The sequence below is a fragment of the Mustela nivalis genome, assembly GCF_964662115.1.
Source record: "Mustela nivalis genome assembly, chromosome: 2".
Classification (NCBI taxonomy): domain Eukaryota; kingdom Metazoa; phylum Chordata; class Mammalia; order Carnivora; family Mustelidae; genus Mustela; species Mustela nivalis.
Window position 1 is genome coordinate 58,564,271 of NC_139021.1, and position 25,477 is coordinate 58,589,747.

The 25,477-nt window shown below is 37.2% G+C and overlaps 1 protein-coding gene and 1 long non-coding RNA gene across 14 annotated transcripts in view; one reads left to right on the top strand and one right to left on the bottom strand.

Moving 5' to 3' along the window:
* STAU2 (staufen double-stranded RNA binding protein 2) overlaps window positions 1–25,477 on the top strand; it is a 324,564-nt gene that overhangs the window by 194,926 nt on the left and 104,161 nt on the right. For 8 of the 13 annotated variants that reach the window (XM_082719848.1, XM_082719846.1, XM_082719840.1 and 5 more), the window contains one exon: window positions 19,917–20,030. The exons of 2 other annotated variants lie outside the window; for them this stretch is intronic. In XM_082719848.1, coding sequence (XP_082575974.1) covers window positions 19,917–20,030 — 114 coding nt within the window. Of the gene's footprint in view, window positions 1–706; window positions 2,451–19,916; window positions 20,031–25,477 lie in introns of those variants that run through there. 3 more of the 13 variants (XM_082719842.1, XM_082719844.1, XM_082719843.1) reach the window with 1 other exon arrangement.
* The window catches only part of LOC309859260, a 268,946-nt gene that overhangs the window by 179,208 nt on the left and 64,261 nt on the right, over window positions 1–25,477 (bottom strand). The gene's annotated exons all lie outside the window — the stretch shown is intronic.

Sequence of the window (25,477 nt, forward strand, 5' to 3'; positions counted from 1 at the left end):
GAGAGCCATATGCACGTGCCTCATTTTCTTATATTTTCATTCTATCCATTCTTCTTTTGCTGCCTGGATCACCTCCATTTTCCTTCTTCTTCCTCTTATTATTATTTTTTTTCTGAAACATTTTTAATTCTCTGTTCTGTATTCCAGTTGGTCTTGATTGGGTACATTTAACTCCTCATTCTGTCTTCCACAAACAAAAATTCTGCCTTCATACATTTGGTATTAGTATTTAGCACTAAGTTCTCCCTCATTTACAATAAGGCTGAATTTTTCTGATGATGATTTTACTTTCATAGCAGTTTTGAAGTTGGCATTTTGTTGCTAGTAATGATTCAGGTATACCGTGAAGGTACAAAATCCTAGAACTCTATTATCCTAGGAGCTAATTAAACAGTAATGACAAGCTTTCTAGCTGTTTGAGGCATATAAACATGTATTTGTTTTAGTGGATCATGTTTTGAACTGTCTAGGGTAGCACCTGTCTCATGGTACTAACAGTTTTGTTTCACCGGTCAGTCTGACTGAAGCTCACAGCTCACTGAGCCTGTGTTATATGAATTTGGGGATGGAAATTTTTTCCTTATTTATTCTTTGTTCCCTTTTACAACAAAACAAAACAAAACAACCCAACAGTCCTTTCTGGATAGAGCTTTTAAAAGAATTGTTAACTCTAGGACGAGGAAATAGCTGTGTTTTGATTTCTTAGTTGCCGGGAGAATCATGTACTGAATGATAACCACTGACCTGACCGGATGAGCAGCCGCCTGCTTGTGCGTAGGAAGAGTGTACTGCACCCCCAGATTTCACCGTTTTCATCCCCCTTTCCATCTTAGTCTTATTCCGTAAGACCCAAAACTGTAATTTCCTTTAGCAATGCTCTAGCAGCTCTGTATTGTGTAGAATGATCATGTATTTATAAACATTTTACGAGTTTAGATATAAAATCAGAAAGAAGATCATGTGTTTTGGCAGGTATTTTGCATGTTTTTTTGTTTGTTTGCCTTCAACAGAAACCCGATACTTTCAAATCTATTGCCAGGTAATCCTTAGTACGTTTTTAATTAGACTATTAATATGAAATTGAAGAAGCTGTTACCAGTTATTGGCTCTGTCATCTGAAATTTGAAAGACTTAATTTGAAGTTAAAATTTTAGAATTTGTTTTTGTTGTTTACCTTAAGAATGACAATAAATCACTGTTTAAAATAAAAAGACCACGACTCATACAGTTAAAGTACTGGTAAAAAGCTTATAGTTTAGTTCTATAATCTGCACACCATGAACTAAAAATAAACTGTGATGAAAAGAAATTCACTGCTCATTTATAAATCTAGTTATTTAGAAATGTCTGAGAGTAACACTGCATTTTTATAGAAAAAAAAGCACAAAATACATTCAAGCTCCGAATTGATTTTTTTTGCTTGGAAATGTTGCTATGGTAGATGTAATTTTGCTGCCAGAGGAACTACTTAAATTTTTTTAAATTTGTATTTATTTGTTACTTCTTGGTGATGGTAACAATTGCAATTTTATAATTACTTTAGTCAAAATGTAGAGTCTGTTTACCCCATTATTGGCCTGACTGCTCAGACCTCTTTCTAAAGCCTATGCTAAGATAATATGCTCTTATTTATGGACAAGTTAAACATATCCAAATTTGTGTACTGTGATTTTTACATACTATTGAATATAAACAGATGGTTTTAAAACATTGCTGTGCTGCTTTGATCAAATGAGCTTGGTATTGATGTGGAATATTGTATCACTGATAGATCACAGCCTGCAGCTGAGCGGTAACAGAAGCTCTGTGGGAAAAGGCTTAGTGTCCTGTCAGGCACAGAGCATATCTTCATAATGTAACGGTAAAAGGTTATTTGTAGTTAAGAGTATTAAAGCCTATTTCTTTATGGGTAACTTTCTCAGGTGTCTTTACCTGGTAGGAAAACATGTAGACTGTTTCTTGTTCTTTAATGCTTCTATTGGACTGTAGCTTAGAAATTATAGGGCCAGCTTGTTATGCATTACTTGCTACTCTGTTATTTTTAATTTCTGGAATTTAAAAACAATAAATTCTTTTTCTGTGTTTCTAGGTTAGTACTTTTTTTATTTTGTTATTGTATACTGAATAGATACGATTGCATATTGAATATTGTATAAACCCTTCTTTGGCCTTCCTTGCCCATTGAAATTTGACTTAAGCCTATCAGAGCCATTGTATGTGACAGCTATATTGTATTACAAAGTAAAAATTCATTAGTGTACTGAAAACTAAGTTGTTTTAACTTTAACATTTTTTTCATTACCCAATCTTTAATTGAAATTTATAAATTACAGAAAGCTTGTTTGCTCACTAGAATGTAGGTATTAAACTCACATCCTTTGCTTAAATCTATAAAATAATTATAATTATTATACAATTGAAGTTATTAATAAAGCTGACTTCACAGATAAGAATGTGACTGAACACTTGCACATTCTTGGTAGTTCTTTCATCATTGCCTGAGCTCACCTAAAGTTTTTATCCTATTTTAGATGCAAGCTTTTGGATCCCCATCATAAATCGATACATGTCTCTTTGACGTTTTATTGAGTGCATTTTAACTATCCTCTTTTAAAACCTGAGTGTTCATATTGATTGTTTTATTATTATTTAAAGAGAAGTTTTATTTCAGTAGTTCTGTGAGCCTTAGATTTTTGTCCAGCCCAGTCAGTATGCTTCTATAACTTCAGTGATTTTCACAAAAACTCATTAGAAATTACAGTTATACCAGTGTGTTTCAGGTTTCTTTTTATGTACCTCAATAATGCCAAAACTATTCAGTTTTTTAAAGACAGTTATTTTGGAAGAGACATTCTTGAAATGCTGTGCATTTGAACCAAAGTGGAAGACTTTGTTTTGTTGTGTTATAATTTACATTATTATAAGTTTTAATATCATTAATATGTTTTGACATACTAATGATATTAGAAATTTAGATTTGTATAATTAGGTAAAGGCAAGTTCCCTTGTCTTTTGGTTCTTGCACCAATTCTAGTGTACGTACAAGGGTTGGGTGGTACCCACACAGCACCAAGCAGGGTGTCTGAGAGTTCAACTCAGTTCTGATACTGTCTCCAAGGAGACAGCATCAGATCCCACAGGTCTAGGTTTCAGTCCTACAAGACCCCCGCCCTTGTCTGCCAACTATGAGGTATCAGTCAAGCCCAGGTTGCTACCTGTACTTTTTTTTTTTTTTTTTGAAGATTTTATTTATTTATTTGACACAGAGAGAGATCACAAGTAGGCAGAGAGGCAGGCAGGGCGGGGGGTGTGGGGAAGCAGGCTCCCTGCCAAGCAGAGAGCCAGATTCGGGGCTCAATCCCAGGATCCTGAGATCATGACCTGAGCCAAAGGCAGAGGCTCAACCCACTGGGCCACCCAGGTGCCCCGCTACCTGTACCTTTGACTGACCAGCTATAAATCAGAGGTTCCCCAGCCTCCTCCTCAGGTTCAATTAATTTGCTAGAGCAAGTCAGAGAATTCAGAGAATTTTACTTACTAAATCACCAGTTTATTGTGAAAGGATATAACTCAGTACAGCTGGATGGAAGAAATGTCTAGGGCAAGGTGTGTGGCTGGGGCACACAGCTTCCATGCCTTCTCTTGGTACACCACTTTCCCAGCATCTCCATGTGTTCACCAACCCAGAAGCTCTCAGAACCCTGTCCTTTTGGGCTTTTATGCAAGCTTCATTATACAGTTATGATGGATTAAACCATTGGCCATTGGCAACTGATTCAACCTCCAGCCATTCTCCCCTCCCTCCGAGGTCAGGGGTGGTGGGGATGAAAGTTTCAACTCCTTAGTCAGTTCTTGGCTCCATTTTCAATCACCTCCCATCCATAGATGCTTTCAAAAGTCACCTCCTTAACATAAAACTCTGTCGCTTTCAATACTTAGGAAGTTACAAGTGTTTTAGGAGCTAGTTTCAGAAAAAAGGGTTGAAGACCAAATATATATTTCTTATAAATCACGATATCACACTTTATTTAAATGAGTCATTAGAAAAGTAATTTGATTGCAAATAAAAATGAATCCTTTTAGCAAATTATCCTTTCTAGATTAATTTAATTTCAGTTTGCTGCTCTGTCCCCTTGTTGTGATCATCCTCCATTGAACAGTTCTGATTTTGAAACCTTCAGAGTAAAATATAATAAACTAGGTTTGTTTTTTTCATGAGGAATATAAAGAAACAGTTGTTGTCTTAGTTAAACCATAATTAGTTTATTTTACAAAATCAAAGAGTTTTTGATTAGAGGAGCTTTTTTATTATTGTTTTAGTTGTTAATGCCATTTCCAGCAAGATGAAAATGACAGTAGAAAGCTTTGAAATATCTACTTAAAATTAAATGTCAGTAGAAAGCTTTGAAATACCTACTTAATTAAAAACTTTCTTTTCAAATACAATTCAAACTTAATATATTTCAACTGATATGTCTCCTTTTGTGAAGTTTAATAGGATTATAACAGGCTTCTATTATAGTTATAGTCTTCTTTTAAATATTTGTTTAACATATATGATGCATAACATTTTAACAATATGACCTTAATATAGATTACATTGAGAATATGGTGTGGAAGGTACTGGCCAGTCTGAGAATCAACCTTAATTCTTTCCCTTTTTTAAAAGTTTTCATTATACCTCATTTTTTTATAATCCAAATATTTATCATAAAAGTGGCTGTTTGCAGCTTTTTTTTTTTTAAGATTTTATTTATTTATTTGTCAGAGAGAGAGGAGCGAGAGTGAGCACAGGCAGACAGAGTGGCAGGTAGAGACAGAGGGAGAAGCAGGCTCCCTGCCAAGCAAGGAGCCCAATGTGGGACTCGATCCGAGGACGCTGGGATTATGACCTGAGCTGAAGGCAGCTGCTTAACCAACTGAGCCACCCAGGCGTCCCAGCTTTTTTTTTTTTTTTTTTTAAGAATGAGGAATCCAGGGGCACCTGGGTGGCTCAGTGGGTTAAGCCTCTGCCTTCGGCTCAGGTCATGATCCCAGGGTCCTGGGATCGAGCCCCACATCGGGCTCTCTGCTCTGCAGGGAGCCTGCTTCCTCCTCTCTCTCTGCCTACTTGTGATCTCTGTCAGATAAATAAAGAAAAAATCTTTAAAAAAAAAAAAAGAATGAGGAATCCATTTCTTTTCAAAGAGCAGTATAAGTTAAACTTTGTAGGTTTCTAAAAACAGAATATGGAGAAAGAAATTTTTTTTTTAAAGATTTTATTTATTTGACAGACAGAGATCACAAGTAGGCAGAGAGGCAGGCAGAGAGAGAAAGGGAAGCAGGCTCCCCACCAAAAGAGAGCCCGATGCGAGACTTGATCCCAGGACCCTGAGATCACGACCTGAGCCAAAGGCAGCAGTTTAACCCACTGAGCCACCCAGGCGCCCTGGAGAAAGAAATCTTGCATGTACATATAACTCTCCCACATAGAAGTGTTTTCCCCAATTTCTTTTTTTTTTTTAAAGATTTTATTTATTTAACAGAGATCACAATTAGGCAGAGAGAGAGGAAGGGAAGCAGGCTCCCTGCTGAGCAGAGAGCCTGATGCGGCTGGATCCCAGGACCCGGGGATCATGACCTGAGCTGACGGCAAAAGCTTTAACCCACTGAGCCACCCAGGCGCACCCCCCCCCCCCCAATTTTAAATATATCCTTGAAACATAACTTACTGTGTCACTTCTGAGCCCAAATTTTCACCTACATTTTTACACAAATGGGTGTGTAAAGTGAAGAGAAGTTATTCGTAGTACAATGAGTAGAGCACACCTGTGGGTTTGGCTTGGGGTCAAGGCTACTGCTCTGACTTGTGGTCACTCTTTAAAAATCCCTCTTGGGTTTGGCCTTTACTACTTTCCGAAGACCTTGGAGAACTTGTTTTAGCATTTGAACTCTCCCCACGGCTTGGTCTTTTTATAGTGACCCTAAGCTCATATTTGTTCTTCAGATGGGCAGCCCAAGTTCATGCAAACTGAATTATTATATTGTTATCATTATATTTGACATACTTTGCCAAACACCCAAAGGTATGCAGACTCCATATTACATAACTTTACTATTACATATTATTTAACAGTGGAATTACCAACTCATTCTGGTGAAATTTCCAACTCTGTAGAGAAAAATTCTAGTTGGAAGAAAGAAATCCTGATGCATATAAGCATATCTTGTGATTAATAACAGTAATACAGGTAAGAGGCAAACAAGTCTTGATAAAGTAGTGCATTATTACTGCACGAACTATTCAGGACTAACTTGACCCTAAATCACTGCAGAGTATAGCCTGGAAGTCAGATGGACAAAGACATTCATCTTGAGCCTTGATGTACCGGCACACATATAGTAAGACATAGAAGATATTTCAAAGGAAAAGTAATATACAACCAGAGAAAGAGCCTTTCCTACCACAGTGACTTTGATATGGCTCTAAAACGAGTACAGAAAAAAATGGCTGTTGTTATGGGCTTGTTATGAGTAGAAATATTTGTAGCTTTCTCTGTTTGCATCAGGAAAGATTTCAGCTCATTGTAAGAATTCTACTTGGAATCATTTGAAAATCAAGTCTTTGAAGAAAAAGAAATGATTTTTCATCTAGAGGGGAACTACATTTCCTTTTGCTACAGAAGGTTGGCAATGATGTGATTTTTACTTAGTAGCAAAAAATACCCATCAAGTCCCTTCATGTCTGGCTACTAGCAAATACCAATGGTCATTCTAAGTCATGTTGAAATGATCTGTTTCCCTCTCTCCAGCATTCAGCTATATCTAAGATTTTTTTTTTTTCATTAGTGACAGTGGTTAAAATTTCATGGATATGAAATTTTTTTTCACTCAGGGCAATTCTTGAGAGAGAGAAAAGGATGTGGAGTTACTGCACATAAAGGATTTCTTTTTTTTTTTTTTTTTAAGATTTTATGTATTTATTTGACAGAGAGAAATCACAAGTAGATGGAGAGGTAGGCAGAGAGAGAGAGAGGGAAGCAGGCTCCCTGCTGAGCAGAAAGCCCGATGCGGGACTCGATCCCAGGACCCTGAGATCATGACCTGAGCCGAAGGCAGCGGCTTAACCCACTGAACCACCCAGGCGCCCCACATAAAGGATTTCTATACACAGAAAAAGATATTAACATAGCAGGGGCATGCTTTATCTCAGAGATATATGGGTAAACAAGAAAATGAAACTGACATTTATCGATTGACTCATTATATATTAGACAGTGATGTAGGCATGTACATTATCTTACGACACAAGCAAAAATGCCTGGTACATATTTGCTTTTGGCTACAGATCTTTATTTTAAAACTATTGTATAGTGTTTGAAGATTTCCTGTAAGTAGGACTAGTTTGTGGTGATGGTCTATGGCCTTCTAGATATTGTTTTGTTTCAGTCATAGATTTCATTAATAAATGTATTTATTTATTACTCATAGCTGAGTCTGTTATGTAAGAATTCTGACTCTTGAGCTGGAAGGAACTTTGTATTTTATTCTGAGATAAAATTTTATTATGTGAACACACATTTGAGGGACTACACAAGTAAGACATCCTATTAGTAATATAGTTTACTTATTTCCCCTTGCAATACTATTAATTTTAAATCCTGACAGATCTTTAAGTTCTGAAAAGTTCTCCTATCTTAACATGGTCACATCAAAAGGCAGATTTAACTGTCAGAGATAAGGCTATTTGAAAAACATACATGTTTTTATCTGTATTACTGTCATTTTTTTAAAAAAATTATTTTTTTGGTTACTTTTCAGTGTAATAGAATTCATTGTTTATGCAACACACCCAGTGCTCCATGCAATACGTGCCCTCCACAATACCCACCACCAGGCTGTCCCAACTTCCCACCCCACCCCTTCAAAACCCTCAGACTGTCATCTTTTTTAAGTATAAGAAAAGTCCAGAATCAAGTCCTAATATGGAGCATTGAAGAAACAAGGACTACTGTTTGAAGATGATGCAGTGACAGCTTGAATAAATCTTATTAAGAGAAAAATGTTTAAAAATATTAAGAAAAAAATTGAGAAAAGAATTTCAGTATATAAAAGAATTAGATGGACATGAAGTTAACCAGACTAGAGATGTGTCAAGCCATTGAATACTGGAATTGATTTAACTGAAGAACAGAAAATGGAACACCTGCTTATTGACTCTGGGCCAGTACTCATAAGTACCTTCACATGCTAGGTAGCATGCCAAGCACTGGGCACAGGAGGAGTTATGATCACGTTGGAGAAAGACAGGTAAATAAATCCAGTATGTAAAAGGTTGGCCACCACCATGAATTAGTCCCATCTCCAGGGGTCAGTGTTTGAACATTACACAGCAGCTTGATAACAAAAAATTAAACATTTATGAAATACTGTATGTAATTCTGCCCCCATGATGAGGGGCATAATAAGGGTAACCTGATAAGTGTTCACTTGAGGTGTGGTTAGCTATGTCAAGAATCACAAATAGGAATGAACAGCTTTGACTGAAGGAATTAGGGAAGAATTTATAGCAGATGGGACATTTGAAATAAGTTTTGAAGAGCACGTAGAATTTTCAGGTGAATAAGAACTGCAAGCAGAAGGTAAGCACTGAAGACATAAAAGGACATGGTATTTCATAAAATGCTTAGAGTCGAAGTGGCAGTGGTTCGCAGGGAGCCCAAGAAGCTGTGCTTTGCTAGGAGTTTAGATTTTTAGCTTTTAGGCAGAGACTGTGGCCTTATTTTTAAAAGGGTAGGGACATTGGTTTTATATTTTATTTATTTATTATTATTATTTTTTAAAAGATTTTATTTATTTATTTGACAGAGATCACAAATAGACAGAGAGGCAGGCAGAGAGAGAACAGGAAGCAGGCTCCCTGCTGCGCAGAGGCTCATGGGCTCTATCCCAGAACCCTGGAATCATGACCCGAGCCGAAGGCAGAGGCTTTAACCCTCTGAGCTACCCAGGTACCCCTGGTTTTGTATTTTAGAAAGATAATTCTGTCAGCGGTACAAAGCATGAATTAGACAAAAAAGAAACAAGACTGGTAGCAAAAACACTAATTAGAGTGGTTTTGATTGAATCCAGTAGAGAAATAACAAAGATTGGGTTAGGGCAGAGCTGGTGAGTGTAGAGGAATGGGGCTAAGGTGCACTTGTCTAAGCTACAGCTGAGAGAATTAAATGACCTCTTGTGCTGGTTTTTATGAGTACGCTTTCACTAGCCTGTTCCAGATGGAAGCAACATTCACATATGTTGAAGAGTAAGTAGAGACTATCTGAGAACACATAGACTATTTTTTCAAGAATTTGAGAATGAAATAAAGTAAGATAATATGAATGTGACATGTTTTAGGCAAGGTTTTATGTTTAGTATTGATGAGATGAGAGAACTTAAAGGAAGCTAATGGGTTCCATTTTAAACACATGAAATTTGCATTGCCTGAATAAAGTTGTGCAAGAGGTAGTTCTTAATGCTTCTGGTGATCAGCAAGAAAGGATAGGACACAGTTTGGAAAGTCATCTTTATACAGATGGAATTGAAGCCATAGAAGTAGTTAAGTTTATGGGGCGCCTGGGTGGCTCAGTCTGAAGCATCTGCCTTCAGCTCAGGTCATGGGGTCCTGAGATCCAGCCCCACGTCAGGTTCCTGGCTCAGTGGGGAGTCCGCTTCTCCCTCTGCCCCTACCCCTGCTGGTGCTTTCTCTCTCTCTCTCTCTCTCTCTCAAATAAATAAACAAAATCTTGAAAAAGAAGTAAAGTTTGACCAGGGAAAATGAGTAAATAGCCTAGGAGAGATTCCCAATGAATATTAACAATGTAAAGAGTTCATTTATCCATTAATTCAACTGAAATATATTGAGCATCTGCCATGGGCCAGGCATACTTCTTGGCCCTGAGGATATAACATAAGTGACAGTCAAGGTTTCTGCTCTCATGGAGCTAACATAAAAATGGGTGTGTGGGGGTGAGATGTGGATTAGGGACAGGGAACATCCAAACACATATGATAAATTCAAATGGTGATAGTTGCTAGGAAATTAATTAATGAGATTACCTTATCCAAAGGTAATAGTTGCTAGGAAATTAATTATGAGATTAGTTATGATTATTTATGAGAAGTATATGCAAGAGACTTCATGTCTCCAACCGTTGTTTCAAAGATAGCTATAACTTTTTGATATTTTAAAAAGCCTTATTGAGCTATAATTATGTGCAACTAGACACAACCTTTTTAATTACAAAGTTTTGAAAAAGGTCTTTCATGACCTTAATGTTTTTGAATAATATGATTATTTATTTTGTAGAATATTTTTGAATTTGGGTTTTTCTAATATTTTCTCATGATTGATTGATGGAGGTTGTACATTTTTGGTAAGAATATCACAGAATTGATGCTGTACCATTCTTAGTCCCCCAAATGCTTCTGTGTTTGTAATATAATTATCTCAATATCTCCTTTACATACATTAAGTACCATATCAGTGTTACAATTTTTGTTTCTAATGCCCAACATATTCAGAAAAGTCAAGAAGAGAAGGAAAGTGTACTGTATATTCACCACTGTTTTTACTCCTTTCTGTGTTTTTTCTTTCTTCCCAATGGAGTTCAAGATCCCTGCTTTTATCATTTCCTTTCCGTTTCAAGACCTTATGTTAGCCATTCTTCTGGAGTAGGTAGATTGGCAACTTATATTCGATTTCCATTCATTTGAGATTGTTTTGTGTTCCCCTTCATTCCTTAAGGATATTTTTGCTCAATAGAAAATTCTGGGTTGACAGTTCGTTCAGCGCTCTAAAAATGTGCCAGTTCCTTATGGCTCCGTGGTTTCTGCTGAGACACTGCTTTCAGAGTGTCCCATCTCTGTAGGTCAGGAGTTGTTTCTCTCTTCCTGCTTGCTTCTAAGTTTATTCTTTGTCTGTAGTTTTCAGAAGTTTGATTATGTTGTGTCTTTGTGTTTATTCTGTTTTGATTTGCCCTGCTTCTGAAACTGTAGGCTTGTATCTTTTACCAGAATTTAGTACATTTTAGCCATTATTTCTTCAGATTCTTTTTAGCCCCAGTCACTGTCTCTTCTTTTCCTGGGATTCTGATGACACAAAATATTAGATCTTTCATCATGATCCTGGAAATATCTGTGTCTCTGTTCACTTTTCTCCATCTATTTTCTCTCTGTTGTCCAGGTTGGGGATTTTCTATGTTTCTATCTACAAATTTACTAAATCTTTTTTCTGTTTTCTCTACTTAGTTTTTAATTTTGGTTATTTTATTTTTCAGCTATAAAGTTTCTATTTGGTTCTTCTTATGCCTTCTGTTTCTTTAATGAGACTACATTTTTTCATTTGTTTCAAGTGTGTGTATAATTGCTTTCTTTCTTTCTTTTTTTTTTTTTTTTGAGAAAGAAAGAAAGAATGAATAAGCAGGGAGGAGGGTCAGAGAGAGAGGGAGAAGCAGACTTTCTGTTGAGCATGGAGCCCGACATGGGGCCCAATCTAAGGTCCCTGAGATCACGACCTGAGCTGAAGGCAGACGCTTAACTGACTTAACCAGGCACCCCTGTAATTGCTTTTAAAAAGCATTTTTATAATGGCTTCTTTGAAACACTTGTCAGATGAATCTAACGTCTGTGTCATCTTGGTGTTGGCATCTCATGATTGCCTTTTCTCTTCAAGTTGAGATTATCCTGGTTCTTGGTATAATGAAAGATTTTCTGTTGAATCCTAGATGTTTCAGGCATAATAAATCTCTGTGTTTTATGTATGGCTTCTGTTTTTTTAAGTCCCCTGTTGCACCAGCTAGGGATCTCGGAGTGCCGCCTTGTTACTTATTATGGGTAAAATTTCACTTTCTCCACTGAGTTCTGTTGACACCCTGGTGGGAAGAGGGGGGCATGTTATAGCTGCAAAGTGGTGAAAGTCCTGATCCTCCACTATGCCGCTTCTGAGACCACCCCAGTGAGAGGATATAGCATGCCTCAATATCACTAGATTGAGACAAAAGCCTAGGAATCCAACAGGGGTAAAAGTTATGACTCCCTTTCACCCTTCTCAGTCAGTACTCTAGGTGGGGGATTGGGTCACCTCATTAATCTGGCAAGGGTAGAAGTCTAAGCTCCGCAGTTGGTTTTTGCTGATGGAAGTGGGGGTGGGTCCGCCATATTTTCCGTGGTGTTTGTTTGGAATAGGGCAGTTATCATCTAAATGTTTTCTGTCTTGCTAATTTATTCTTTTTCTGACCCTTTGGATAGAGCGAGCAGATTTTCTTGGGGTTTTATTATTGCTATTACTTTTTTTTAAAAGATTTTATTTATTTATTTGACAGACAGAGATCACAAGTAGTCAAAGATGCAGGCAGAGAGAGAGAGAGGAGGAAGCAGGCTCCCCGCTGAGCAGAGAGCCTGATGCAGGGCACGATCCCAGGACCCTGGGACCATGACTTGAGCCAAAGGCAGAGGCTTTAACCCACTGAACCACCCAGGCTCCCCTGATGTTATTATTATTATTTTCTATATCCATTGTCATTTCCATGTTGCCATCTTCTCTGGCATACAGCCCAGGATACATGAGGCAAAGAGAAAACTGAGAGATTCACCATTCTGTTGTTTCTTGGGTCTTGAAATCCCTAGCTGGGATTCTTCCTCCTTGTCTCTTGCTGTCTGAATCCTCTTACGTTTGTCTTATATAGAATACTCCAAGCTTCTACTTGTACTTAGCAGGAAGAATAGGGAGATGTAGATCTGTTTCATCTTGTCTGAAAGTAGAAGTCACAATGGTCTTTGCATCATGAATGTAATTCTATTTGAAAACAAATATAGTATGTTTCTAAGATCTGTAATTCCTGAGTAGAAAGTAGCACATTCCAATATTTCTTATAAAAAAATAACTAAATGCTGTTATAAATTAAACTGGTATATAATGAAAAGATTTGTAAGGTCTTGTCTTTAAAGTGATAGGCAATACAATACAATAGAATTCTAATACATGAGAATTAGTTGGTTGGCCCTATTGGGAGGAGATTGTGTTAGGTTAACTTCAGTGATGTACTAACTGCCTAAATGAACTGTAATTTTCCTTTGACCTTGGAAAAAGATTTTCTTGTTAAAAAGCTATTTTGTTTTAAGCCCTGTAGATTTTAACATCTCTTGTTATAAATACCTAAATGGTTATATGTGGGAATGTCAAAGCATGAGTGCACATTTCAAAAGACAGAAGATTCTTTTCTGGTAGCTATAAAATTGACTGTTAAAAATCACCTAGTGCTTTTTTTTTTCCCCCAATGGAGACGTCAAACTAAAATAACTATATATGTGTGTGTATGATTTACTTTCTAAGGAGTTCTTCCTTAGACTTCCACTAGCATAGTGAGTAGAAACTGAAAGCGAAGAAAAAAGATTTGGGATTTTTGTCATACATGTTCATCCCTTAAAGTAAGAGTGCAATTATCTCCCTTGACAATATTGATAACACATCTGTTGTTGCATTTGCTGTGCAATTTTTAATCTGTGACTTACGCTAGACATAAATCTATACATCTCTGCCAAATCTTATACCAAGTACAGGCATGTAATTGTCAGAGCTTATCCCAAGCATAGAATTTCTGAAAGAGAGAAAAGATAATTATAAGTTGAGTCTCAGTTTTTATAATGTGACTTCCTTCATTCACTTACCCCTTTAGAGCCATTAATGTGACAAGCATATCACATACAGAATGAAACAGATTACTCTAACAGCTAAAATGCAGGTACATGACTGAACATGTTAAATATATGTTTACATTTAAGTTACAAAGGAGTTGATTTTAGTTATGAAAAGGATTGGGAAAAACTTTAGAGAAAGTCAATGACAGACATTATCCTAATGTAGTATTACTGTTAATAATTATATATCTTGTCATGTCTTTTATTATATTAATATGATGTATTACAGTAGTAATAAGAATATCTAATATATATATTTTAATGCTAATCACGAGTCAGACATTGTTCTAAGTGCTTTTCATGGACTTTTTATTACATATAAATTAATTCATTAATAGAATATAGAACTAACATAATGCAGCTTTTTACTGTTGACCACAGTTGACCCAAATAAGTAAGATGATTAAATGTCATCAAGCAGTTAAGAATATTTAATACAAATTTAAGCTATTTATTAGGGCAATATTTATCAAATAGTAATGTTTCACATTTTGCCAAGAGAATGCTATTTTGTGTGTTAATAAAGATATAGGTCTTCCTTACTGCAGACTGCAAAAGTCAAGCATGTTTTTGGCATGCTTATTCTTAGTTCCAGTGTTACACCTGTCACTCTTTAGCTCCTTGCTGCCTTTTCTTCTTTGTGCAGAGCTTCTGAGCAGTAGCTAGAAGAGGATCTCTGCCTGCTTCTTTGCAGTAGACCCCACGGTTCATGAACCCGAGATGCACTAATCAAACTTGTTTTCTTGCTACAGTGATTATGCTAGGTATCACGTATGAATGCACAGGTGTTTATCTTTCCTTAGTGATCTAAAGAGCAACTTTCTTTAAACATGGGTCTTTTTCACACCCTCCTCACTTTTGTCCCACAGGGAGTGACCATTAAAAACATCTGACAGCAAGCAGTTAACCATTTCCAAATGAGATTAGTAAAATATGTAGTAGTCCTGAAACATGAAGGAATTTCAGCCCTGCAGGAAATGGTTGGATGGAACTTATTTTGGAGGTAGGAGGTAGGGAATGGACATTCGCACTTGGATGCCTTCTCATAGTTTCAAAATGGCGTGAAGACATTTACATACCTAGCTTTTAATGTAAATTATTCTAAGGCTTATAGTATTTTTCTTTTATTTCTTAAGTTATATGAATGGTTGAAGTGATGTGTGTCTCCTCTTCAGGAAAAAGAAATCTCTAGACTGGCAAAATCAGTATTAGAATGGACAATTATAGCATCTCATCTGGGTTTATGTGATTACAAGTCAAGACTAGAAAACTTATTTTAAAATAAAAACTGTTATATATTGGTACATTTCAAAGATAGCCACATTGTTTAATTTACATATATTGAAATTTTCTGCCCATCTTCTGATGGAATAATTTTTGTAAATCCATAAAAAAGAAACAAAATGTCAATTTATAGTATTTGATAGTGTTATAAATCCAAAACAAGTGCTATAACATTATAAAAATCAAGATCAATTGCTAACATTATAGAGTACCAAAGATGGCAAAATGATATGATTTATAGACAATAAATCTTAAAGTACACATAGAAGATGACTTTTTTAATCTTCTAAAATTATCTTTATTCACTTTTCTGTAATCAAAATCAAGGTCCTGTGACACTGCATACTGAAATTGTTAGGGCCACGTTTGTAGAAACACACTGTTGCAACAGAAAATGTTGCTCTGTCAGTTCTGAAGAGATAGTGGGATTTATTACCTTAATTATTGCAAGCTAGTAGTCCTAAGAATTCTGGCTTCTGCTGATGCTTTGAATCAGAGGAAACGTTTTTCTGTGTAGAAGGATGAATGTCACTTGCATATTATCATTTTTTGACATTCATAATTTTATGAACTCTAATGTTGTTATGTCCAAGAAGAAAATTGGAAACCGAACAGAGCCATATCAAACTTGTTTTTACAAGTGGCTGATGGAGTGGTGTGTGAAGTGGGACTATTTCTTAAGGGTTCTTATCTATAGATTATTACTTTTTGTTTAATTTGGAATTGTCCTCAATAATTTCCTATATTTTTCACATAATTTTATCTGCTTTATTGGGCCGCCTCAGTGCAGTGGGGGTATAAACATGGAATGATTTTATATTTTTCCAGTCACCACTTTACTCCATACTCTGTCAGGTCTCCCATTCATGTTCCTTTTTGATATCTAGTTATGTTTAGCTTTTTTAAAAATTTAAATTCTTTTCAGTGTAACAGAATTCATTGTTTATGCACCAAACCCAGTGCTCCATGCAATCTGTGCCTTCTATAATACCTTCCACCAGGCATCACCCAACCTCCCACCCCCCGCCCCTTCAAAACCCTCAGATTGTTTTTCAAAGTCCACAGTCTTTCATGGTTCATCTCCCCTTCCAATTTCCCTCAACTCCCTTCTTCTCTCCATCTCCCCATGTCCTCCGTGTTATTTCTTATGCTCCATAAATAAGTGAAACCATATGATAATTGACTCTCTCTGCTTGACTTATTTCACTCAGCATAATCTCTTCCAGTCCCGTCCATGTTGCTACAAAAGTTGGGTATTCATCCTTTTCTGATAGAGGCATAATACTCCATGGTGTATATGGACCACATCTTCCTTATCCATTTGTACGTTGAAGGGCATCTTTGTTCTTTACACAGTTTGGTGACTATGGCCATTGCTGCTATGAACATTGGGGTACAGATGGCCCTTCTTTTCACTACATCTGTATCTTTGGGGTAAATACCCAGTAGTGCAATTGCAGAGTCATAGGGAAGCTCTTTAAAAATTGAGTCTAGTTCATGGTAAAATGCCAAACTCTGATCCCAGCCATTGCAAGCCAGTCAGTTTTGCTCAAGACACTTGGAGGAGGGAGGATGTACACTGATTTCTTTTTCCCTTCCTCTCATTCCAGTGTCATTGAATATAGATGTTAGGGTAGAGGCTTTTGAGACCTCTTCATCATACTCCATCTGTTTCATTTTGTGGCCTTACTCCACTGGTGTTGGGAGGCCTGGAAGGGGACCAAGATAGGGGGAGATGATGCCCTAACCTGGTTTCATCCACTCTGGTTTCCATGTAGATGACATTCATAATTTTCTTTAGGCAGCATTTAGTTTCTTCCAGTTTCCTCTGTCCCTGAAGGACAGCCATATTTCCTTTGGACTTTGCCAGTGGTCCTTGCCTCTGACTCCGTCGGTTGGTAGGTGTCTTTTTGTTTGGCCTGAGTATCCCTTTGGCTTCTGTTGAGCTTCTCTTTGGCTCATGGGCCAAGGGCTCATGGCTCCAAGGGCCATGAATATGTAGGGTGAACATATCTCTCTTCATCCTTTTTTTCATTTTGTTTTCAGGCACACTGTGTGCCTAGACTCCGTCAGCAAGCTCTCAGATATCTCCAAACTTAATCTCTTTATTTTCCTATGTTTCCAAACTGCTAGGGGCACATACTGATTTCTGTCAAGATTTGTTTTCAAAGGAAGCCTATCAGTTCTGCTAGGGGACAGAATGTAAGTACTCCCACTCTGTATTAACTTTTTTCTTAGAGCTACCCCACTCATTGAAAATGTTATATTTCTCATAAGGGTGACAATCAAGATAATTCCCTCCCCTTCACTTCCCCCTTCCTAGTTCTTCTGTGTATTGTTGGATCAGTTCTGCTGACCCTTATTAAGGGGTTGGAAATAAGGCCTAGCCTTAATGTTGGCAGCTCTTAGCTCTCCTTTTGTTGTTGGCTGTGGTCCTGGTGTTGATTCTAGGGCAGTAGAGAAAGTCCCATGGGGATTAGGTTCTTTTTAAGTGATTAAAAAGCCCAGTGACTTAAGTAAAATAGATGTTTATTCTTTTCTCATGGAAAGGTCTGTAAGCTTGTAGTCCAGACCTAGTGTGATGGGTCTGTTTCATGGAGTATTCAGGGACCCAAGTTCCTGCCTACTCACCACCCTGCCATCTGTAGGTTTCAGGCCTTGTCCTTTGTTCAAAGATGGTAATGTCTGTCTATATCTCAAGCAATGGGCTGACAAAATGAGTCAAGAAGAAGCAAAAGGCAGACACTCAAAATCTCTTTTTTTTTTTAAGTTTCCAGAAAGCTGTTAATGGAATTCTTCCATTTACCTTCTATTCAGTCATATGGTGTCTTAGCTACAAAGGAGCCTGGGAAATATGAACTTTATTCTGAGCATTCATATAGCCAGCTAGGAATTACTGTGGAAGAATATTAGAGGACAGTTGGCAGTCTCTGTCACATTCACTGGATGCTCTGACATTTTATTTGCAGCTGTGTGCAGACTTACATCTTTACGTTCATCTGTTCTATATGAGTTATATGTGGTCACCAATGTTGAATGTCTGTGGGAAGCACAGTGTTTCATAGGGTATTGCAGGCTTCCTAGAGGAAGTTAATTCTTTCAGTAATAATATCTAAGCCATGGATGCAAATGCAGTTTGGAGTTTATATTTTCTACTGAGAATGTCTTGTGGTATTTCTGTCTTTTGTAATTTTCATTTCTCTAGAAGAAAGAATAGAACTGCAATAAATTGGCTAACCAGGGTATTCACTGTCAATTTGGATATTTAGGGAAGTGGCATGTCTTTCATACAGACTTTCAACTGATGTCAAAGGGCGATTCTGTTTTATTTTTAAAAGCATGTTTTATAATAGCACTCTATACGACATCATATTTTAACGGTACCATGAACAGCTGTGAGCTATAGCTATTTTAGTGTCACAATTTATTGGCTTTTGCATAAACCTGTTACGTGATAAATTTCATTTTCTCCCATCATATGTAGCTGATGCATAGTAAACAACACATCCACATGCTTGAACTCACATATACTGAGTGACCTTTCAGTTTGCTTAGGAGGTATACTATGGTGATTTAGAACTGTTGTCAAGACTTTTCCCCCAAAGTTAACTTGGAAAAACTATTTTTATAATAAAATCTCTAAAGTGCTTTGGAAATAAACTTTGTATATTTCCTCAATTTAAACTCTAAACTACTTTTTAGAGATTCCAGGAAGCTTCCCTACCGTCAGGGAAACTGATGGCAAATCTTGAGCCTACCGGCTTTAAAAAAGTTCAGTTATTATAATAGTAGACTAAGATCCATATTGTTGTCATTTTCGGTCAGATGTCTATTTTCCATGACAAAATATACACATGGACCATAATCTATAATAAAGGTATATTACATAATATAGGGTATTACACAGCAGGCAGAATTAAGCTTCAGAGAACTAATGTGTGTTTTAATTTTCTTCCTCACAAATTCAAGATTTTCACCTAAGCTTTTATCCTAGACCTATACACATTTAATAAGTTGAGCCAAGTGATAACTAATAGACCAGTTTTCTCTGTAATATAATTAGTAGGAATTCCATTCTATAGGCTTGTTTCATTAATTTATCTCAAAAGCAATGCTGTTTTTGCTTTGTTAGCTTAGAATTAAAATAATCGCTGCGTGAAAGAACTTTTGTGAAAGTAGATAAATGAGAGGATGTAAATTTTCCCACTGGGAAGAGGGCCTCACACTTCCCTTACCCCCGTTTACCCTACTTCTGATACGGAATGTGTCTTACATGTGGTTTTAATAATGGTTGGTTTTATTTAACTAAAAGAAAAATAATATGGTAACTTTATTTTGGTCTGCACATTAGAAATCATTTTAGTTTAATTCTATTTGATTGTAATGTCAAAATGTCAAGCAGAACATGATGTAGTGATAGCTGTATATATTTAATAGTGGTTTTATAGAGACTATAATGTAGAAATAGAAGAATGTCACTACCAATTAAGTGGCAGTCACACAGACATAGAGTCAAAGATGAGTGAAAATTCAGGTTGACAAGAGTCCATTGAAATTAAGTGAACTTGGCCTTACGCTTACCCTCAAGTCTTTTATGCATTATGCGTTACAAAAAGCTAGACTTACAAAGACAGGTATAGCACTTAATTGCGAATTTTTCTACTGGCTGTAATAGTGTAAAACATTTTATAAAGCATTTCCTCAGCTCTTTCACAACTTCAAAAGTACTTAAAATGGAGTTAATAGATTTTCCATCGATACTGTAAGGTCCTGATAAGGTTTTAAATATTTGAAGTGTGTTCTGCATAAATTATTTGAATTCTTGTGGAAATATAGAGCCTTTGGACAGGACCTGTTGCATCTGGCTCCCTCTTACAAGTGGTGTTCAGCAGATTGCATGTGTTCTGTTATAGGTTCACTACTGTGATAGACAAAGTGGCAAAGAGTGTGTGACCTGTCTGACATTAGCCCCTGTGCAGATGACTTTCCATGCTATTGGAAGCTCCATTGAAGCCAGCCATGACCAGGTATAATATGCCACTGCCATTTTGCTGCGTTATGGCCCAGCTGAGAAATCAGAGACCATAAAAATGGAAGCTACACGCACACATACAGCTTTGCTTTCCCTAATGTATTATCCACTAGCACCATGTCCTAGAATTTTGAAAAACCCACAATTTTTGTGTTGGGAAACTGGTATCTTAGGAGAGTTAAATTATTTTAGACTTCTAATTTATAGTTCATTATTAATTTAAATATAGAATTCTCTTACACAGAAGAAATAATTGCCCTACAAGTTATCTTTCTTTTTAATAATTACGTATAAGAAGCAGGGTTAGCAAAACTAGATAACACTGGAGTCTCACTGTATTATAGTCATTTAGTTCTGTTGATGAGGGTTGAATATTACAGAATGTGTTCAAAATAATTGAACTTTCAGAACCATCAACTTACTCCCATAATTTGGGATATTACTAAAATGATGCACCAGTGTTGTTTCTACTTTTAAAGCTTTATTTCTAAAATAAGTCTAAAAATCTGTAAAGTATATTGTTTAATAATAACAAAATTTCTTTGTTTAGTTAGCAGCTTAAAAATGCGTCCTGCTTATAAGATAATAGATATTTCCAACTAAAATAATCATCAGATTAGATTAAACTAATGATCTGGGTCATAGAGTTTCTAGTTTGGAGTCAAAATAAATACACATGCACACAATTTACCGTTTGACTAACCAGCTGTGCTTTCTAAATTAACTTCACACGCAGAACAGTGGGCACCCATGTTTATATCCATTTCTTAGTAAATTTGAGAGTTTCTTATAGTCTTACCTGACTAATCTTTTTTTCCTTCTCTCTGAGGAGTACCCTTGCATGAAAAGAATAAAAGAAAATAGTAGTGTATCATCTCAAATACATGATTTATTGTCCAACTCAAAAAAGACATTCTTAAGGGCACACCTCTCAGTTCATAGTGTTTCAGATATTGTGGGGTTTCCAATCATGTTTTGTTGATTGATGGCAAGGTATTGTGGGGTTTAGGAAAAAGCAGCTAATTAGGCAGAAAACCTGAGTTTTAGGAACTAACCATAACGTAAGTTAGATGCAGCTACCTGAATGGATTCTGCCTCTCTTTAGGACCCTGTTTTCTGGAATGTTATATAAGGGAGTTGGTTAGATGACTTACAAGACCCATTCCAGTGCTTCCGTTTTATGATTCTGTGACTGATCTTCCTGCTCCCGGTTAAATGAAACCAACCAATAATAAGCAGTTGACAGCATATTGACCTTGAAAGCAGTTTTGAGATGACTGCAGTGCTTCTCCGAGTTTGGCCCTGACACATGCTCCTGCTGCAGGAAAGCATGCAGTAGCAGTAGAGGGATGGGGACCTAAACAAACTTATAGAATACATTTTGTGTATAAAATGATAACTTAGCTGTATGCTGGGTTCGGGAGAAACGACAGGAATGTTGGACTTGGTTCCTGCTGTCGTGGAGCTTGCAATCTAGCAACTTTACTACTTTGAATATTTATCAAAAAGTCTAGCGACTGCTGTAACCCTCTATATCCATTCATGGCAGAAACAGGTGCAATAGCAGCCCGAGATAACCATCCTACAAAGGCCTCTCCTTCAGCCAAGCAAAGAAATGAAAGTGCTTCTGAAGCCCACACACCTAAGAAGAACAAGAGCAGCCCACTGTTAGCAGAGATAGCATGTTGCTGTAAAATAGCACTGGAATGGGAATAGAGACTGAGATCAAACCTAGATTTTCCATGAAGTAGCCATAGGAACTTGTCTCTGTACCTCTTGGAACTTGGCTTCTTTAGGAGTGAAATAGTGAGGCTGGTTCAGGCTTATGCCCAGTCCATGTGGCCACATATACAAAGCGCTGGGCTGGTGTTAGTCCATATGGCACCTTTACAAATTAAAAAAAAAGATGCTTCTTCCTCAAGGCATTTTACTGCTCTCCAAATCCGTAAGACGTATAGCAGGAATAGAACCTCCCCCTCCACACACACCCATGAAGTGTTCAGTACATAACCTGTACAACTGTACATAGAGGTCTTATACTTGATCTATCTGGAATGTCAGTTTTACTCAATGGTAAGTAAATAAAGTTATTTTTATGTTAAAGCAAATACAGTTGCATGGGAAATGATGAACTTGCATGAAGTTTTAAGGTAAAAAAAGACTTCAGGAAAGGCATTGATAATGGTCAGATGGATGGATGGAAGATGGATGGTTAGATGCATAAATGAAGGGAGCTGTGACTGGAGTGGTCATCCTCTCTGCCACATGCTCTACTCTGGCAGCCTCTGAGGTACAAATGGAAGTAGGGGCATGATCAGTGCTCCTCCCTGCACTTGGGTTACCGGGCTCCCTGAGGAAGGGAGACACAGTGAACCTCTGCTCCACATCCTGCAGCTTTTCTGCAGTATGTTGCCATTACCCTTTCCTCATACTGAGGGTCTGTGTAAGCAACAGGTACTTCTTCACCATGCCAAAAGAATAAACTTGATCTCGTAAGTCGGAAAGTGTGGACCACTAAATACTGCTTCACCTGTTAATCAGTAAATACCAGAAAACATTTTAAAGCAAGAAAAATGATGATCACTTACAAAATGTTTTCTTTTTCTTTTTTTTTTTTTTAAGATTTTATTTATTTATTTGACAGACAGATCACAAGTAGGCAGAGAAACAGGCAGAGAGAAAGGAAGGGAAGCAGGTTCCCTGCTGAGCAGAGAGCCCGATGTGGGGCTCGATCCCAGGACCCTGAGATCACGACCCGAGCCGAAGGCAGAGGCTTTAACCCACTGAGCCAACCAGGCGCCCCTACAAAATGTTTTCTATTCTTAACTCATTTGAGCCAATGCAGTTGAGCAAACAATAAGTATTCTAGAAAAAGTATACATAAAATTTAGAGGCAGTCCTTCTTATGAAACTCACGAGGTTGTTATCTATGTAGAAAATGAAGGCAAGAAATGGAAGAACTGTCTAGCCTTGAACATTTACAGTTTACGTTATATTTTTAGATTTAACTCCAGGAACTCAGTGAAGTAAAGAGTAAATATATTATCCAGTGTATTTACTCCTGTGTTAAGGAGTAAAAGGACAAGTACTGTTAAAAATATCTCTAGCAAAGGTCCATACAGATCTACAGAATGGAGGAGAGAGAGTCAGTATCATCTGTATGCTGATGATATCCAAATGTATGGAACTTCCGATTCTCCCGCCTCTCTGCGCCAAACCTGCCTCTTCCTCTTCCCCTGTCTGTTTCTTTTATCCATCCTGGTAGATGACACTGCCATCTACCTTGTTGCTCAAGCCAAGCTCCTTGGAGCATCTTTGCCTCCTCTTTCCTCAAATGCTACATCCAGTTCCAGTATCCCTTCCTCTGAATTACATCTGTCACCAGACCACTTTCCACCACCTCCAGTGTTGCCATTGTAATCACTATTATGGGTTGGGTGTTTGTTTTTTTTTTTTAAGGTTTTATTTTTAAGTAATCTCTACACCCAACATGGAGCTTGAACTTAACACTCCCAAGATCAAGAGTCTCATGTACCGACTGTACCAGCTGTACCGACTGACCATCCAGGCACCCCTTATCATGTTTAACCCAGACAATTGCAGTAGTTTTTACACTAGCTTCCTTCCTTCTACTTCTGTTCCATTGTGTGTATCTTCCACACAGTAGCCAAAATTATTTTAACTTAATCAGATCATATTATTCAGCTGTTTGGAACCTTCCCATGGCTTCCCATCATACCTACTATAAATCCAGAATTTTTGTTATGGCATGTACGTCCCTATGTGATTTGGCTTTCTCTGCTGCTCCAATTGCAATTCCGACCACTCTCCTTTCCACTCAGTATCCCAGTCTCATTGGCTTCGCTGCCAGTTGTATCATGACATGAAAGAAACCAGACTCAAAAGACTCCATACTATAGATGCAATGTGTGTGACCTGGAGAAGACAGAATGATAGAGATAGAAAACAGATCATTGGTTGCCAGGGCCTGAGGAGGGATTGACCATAAATTGTCACAACAATTTTTGGGGGTGACAGAAATGTGCTATAGCTTGATTGTGGTGGTAGAACATGACTGTATGCATTTACTAAACTTACAGATCTGTATGCTGAAAAGGGTACATTTTATTGTATTTAGATTACACCTCAATAAACCTAACTTAAAAAAATCCAGATTTATTCCTTTATCAGTGACCCATATATGGAATTGGCCCCAGAAAAATGTAGAAACATGACACACCCTCTTCTTTCCTGCGTTCTCTAAAAATGTTGGATCTACCTTACAATGCACTAAATTAAACTTAGAGCCTGATTTAGAGCGTCTCTGAATGTTAGTGGTTAGGTAAGTTCTGCTTCAGGCTCTCAGGATTATTATTAATCTCCAAAAAGTGGTCTAAGCCTGCCTGACTTCAGAGAAACAATCTGTAGTATTTCCCATTTGGAAACTCTGCAATGGACAGTCATTCAGGCTGGTTGCTGCCTGGGAGTCCCTGTGGTATCTGGGTGGAAATGGTCTATGTATGTTTGCTTTATTCATCACAGCAAATGTGATACTATACATTAGTTTAGAATGTTTAACTGTCTAGAATAAAAACAGTTTAAATTCCAGATACTGATTTTCTTTTCAGATATTTTTTAGCAAACATTTGTTGACTTAATAACTCTCTGGGAATATTGCACTAGCTGCTAGAGCATACAGAGGTAATTGGCTTCTTTTAGTCCTTGTAATAAGCTAGATAACTAACTTAATGTAGTCTTCAGGAGGCTAATCATCCTGTGAAATTTAAAATCTGCAGATCATATGGTGGCTTCAGTGATGAGCAGTCATCCTTATTCATTAGTGGAGCAAAGAGCGCATTTATTTGGTAAGGTGGAGCTAGTGGGGCTTTTGCTCTATGTTTTTCAGTAATTCCTATTGGAAATTAAATTTATATTGGTTAGTGGTTATTATTAAAAGCAAAATCCTTTGTAATAGCACAGAAAGGTTTCCAGAATCTTCTAGCTTGGATTGGGTCATTCACCAAATATTCTTACCTCTCTTTTCTGGCCTGCCACTCTCTACATCTTTCTTCATCACCCTTGGATGTTATTGAGCACTGCTGACTCTCTGTGTCTGTTACTTACATCAGTCACCTTCTAGATACCCTCAAAATCATAAACTTCCTTCCCTCTCTTTTTATTTTTTTAATTCACCTTTATTTAGACTGCATTATTAATCTCACAATTTCAACTCTACTGGGTAAGCAGACATAGATTCGTTCAAATACTGCAGGTTAATTTCTAGTTAATAGTTTTACCACTGCCTACCTCATTTTGTTCAGGTTAGCTTTGGAACTCACTTGCTTCACGTAAAAAAAATGAATAAATCAACCACCTAACCAAGCACGAACTCGCCCATGAAGTGTGACATATGTAAATTACTATTTGCTCTAATCTGACTTC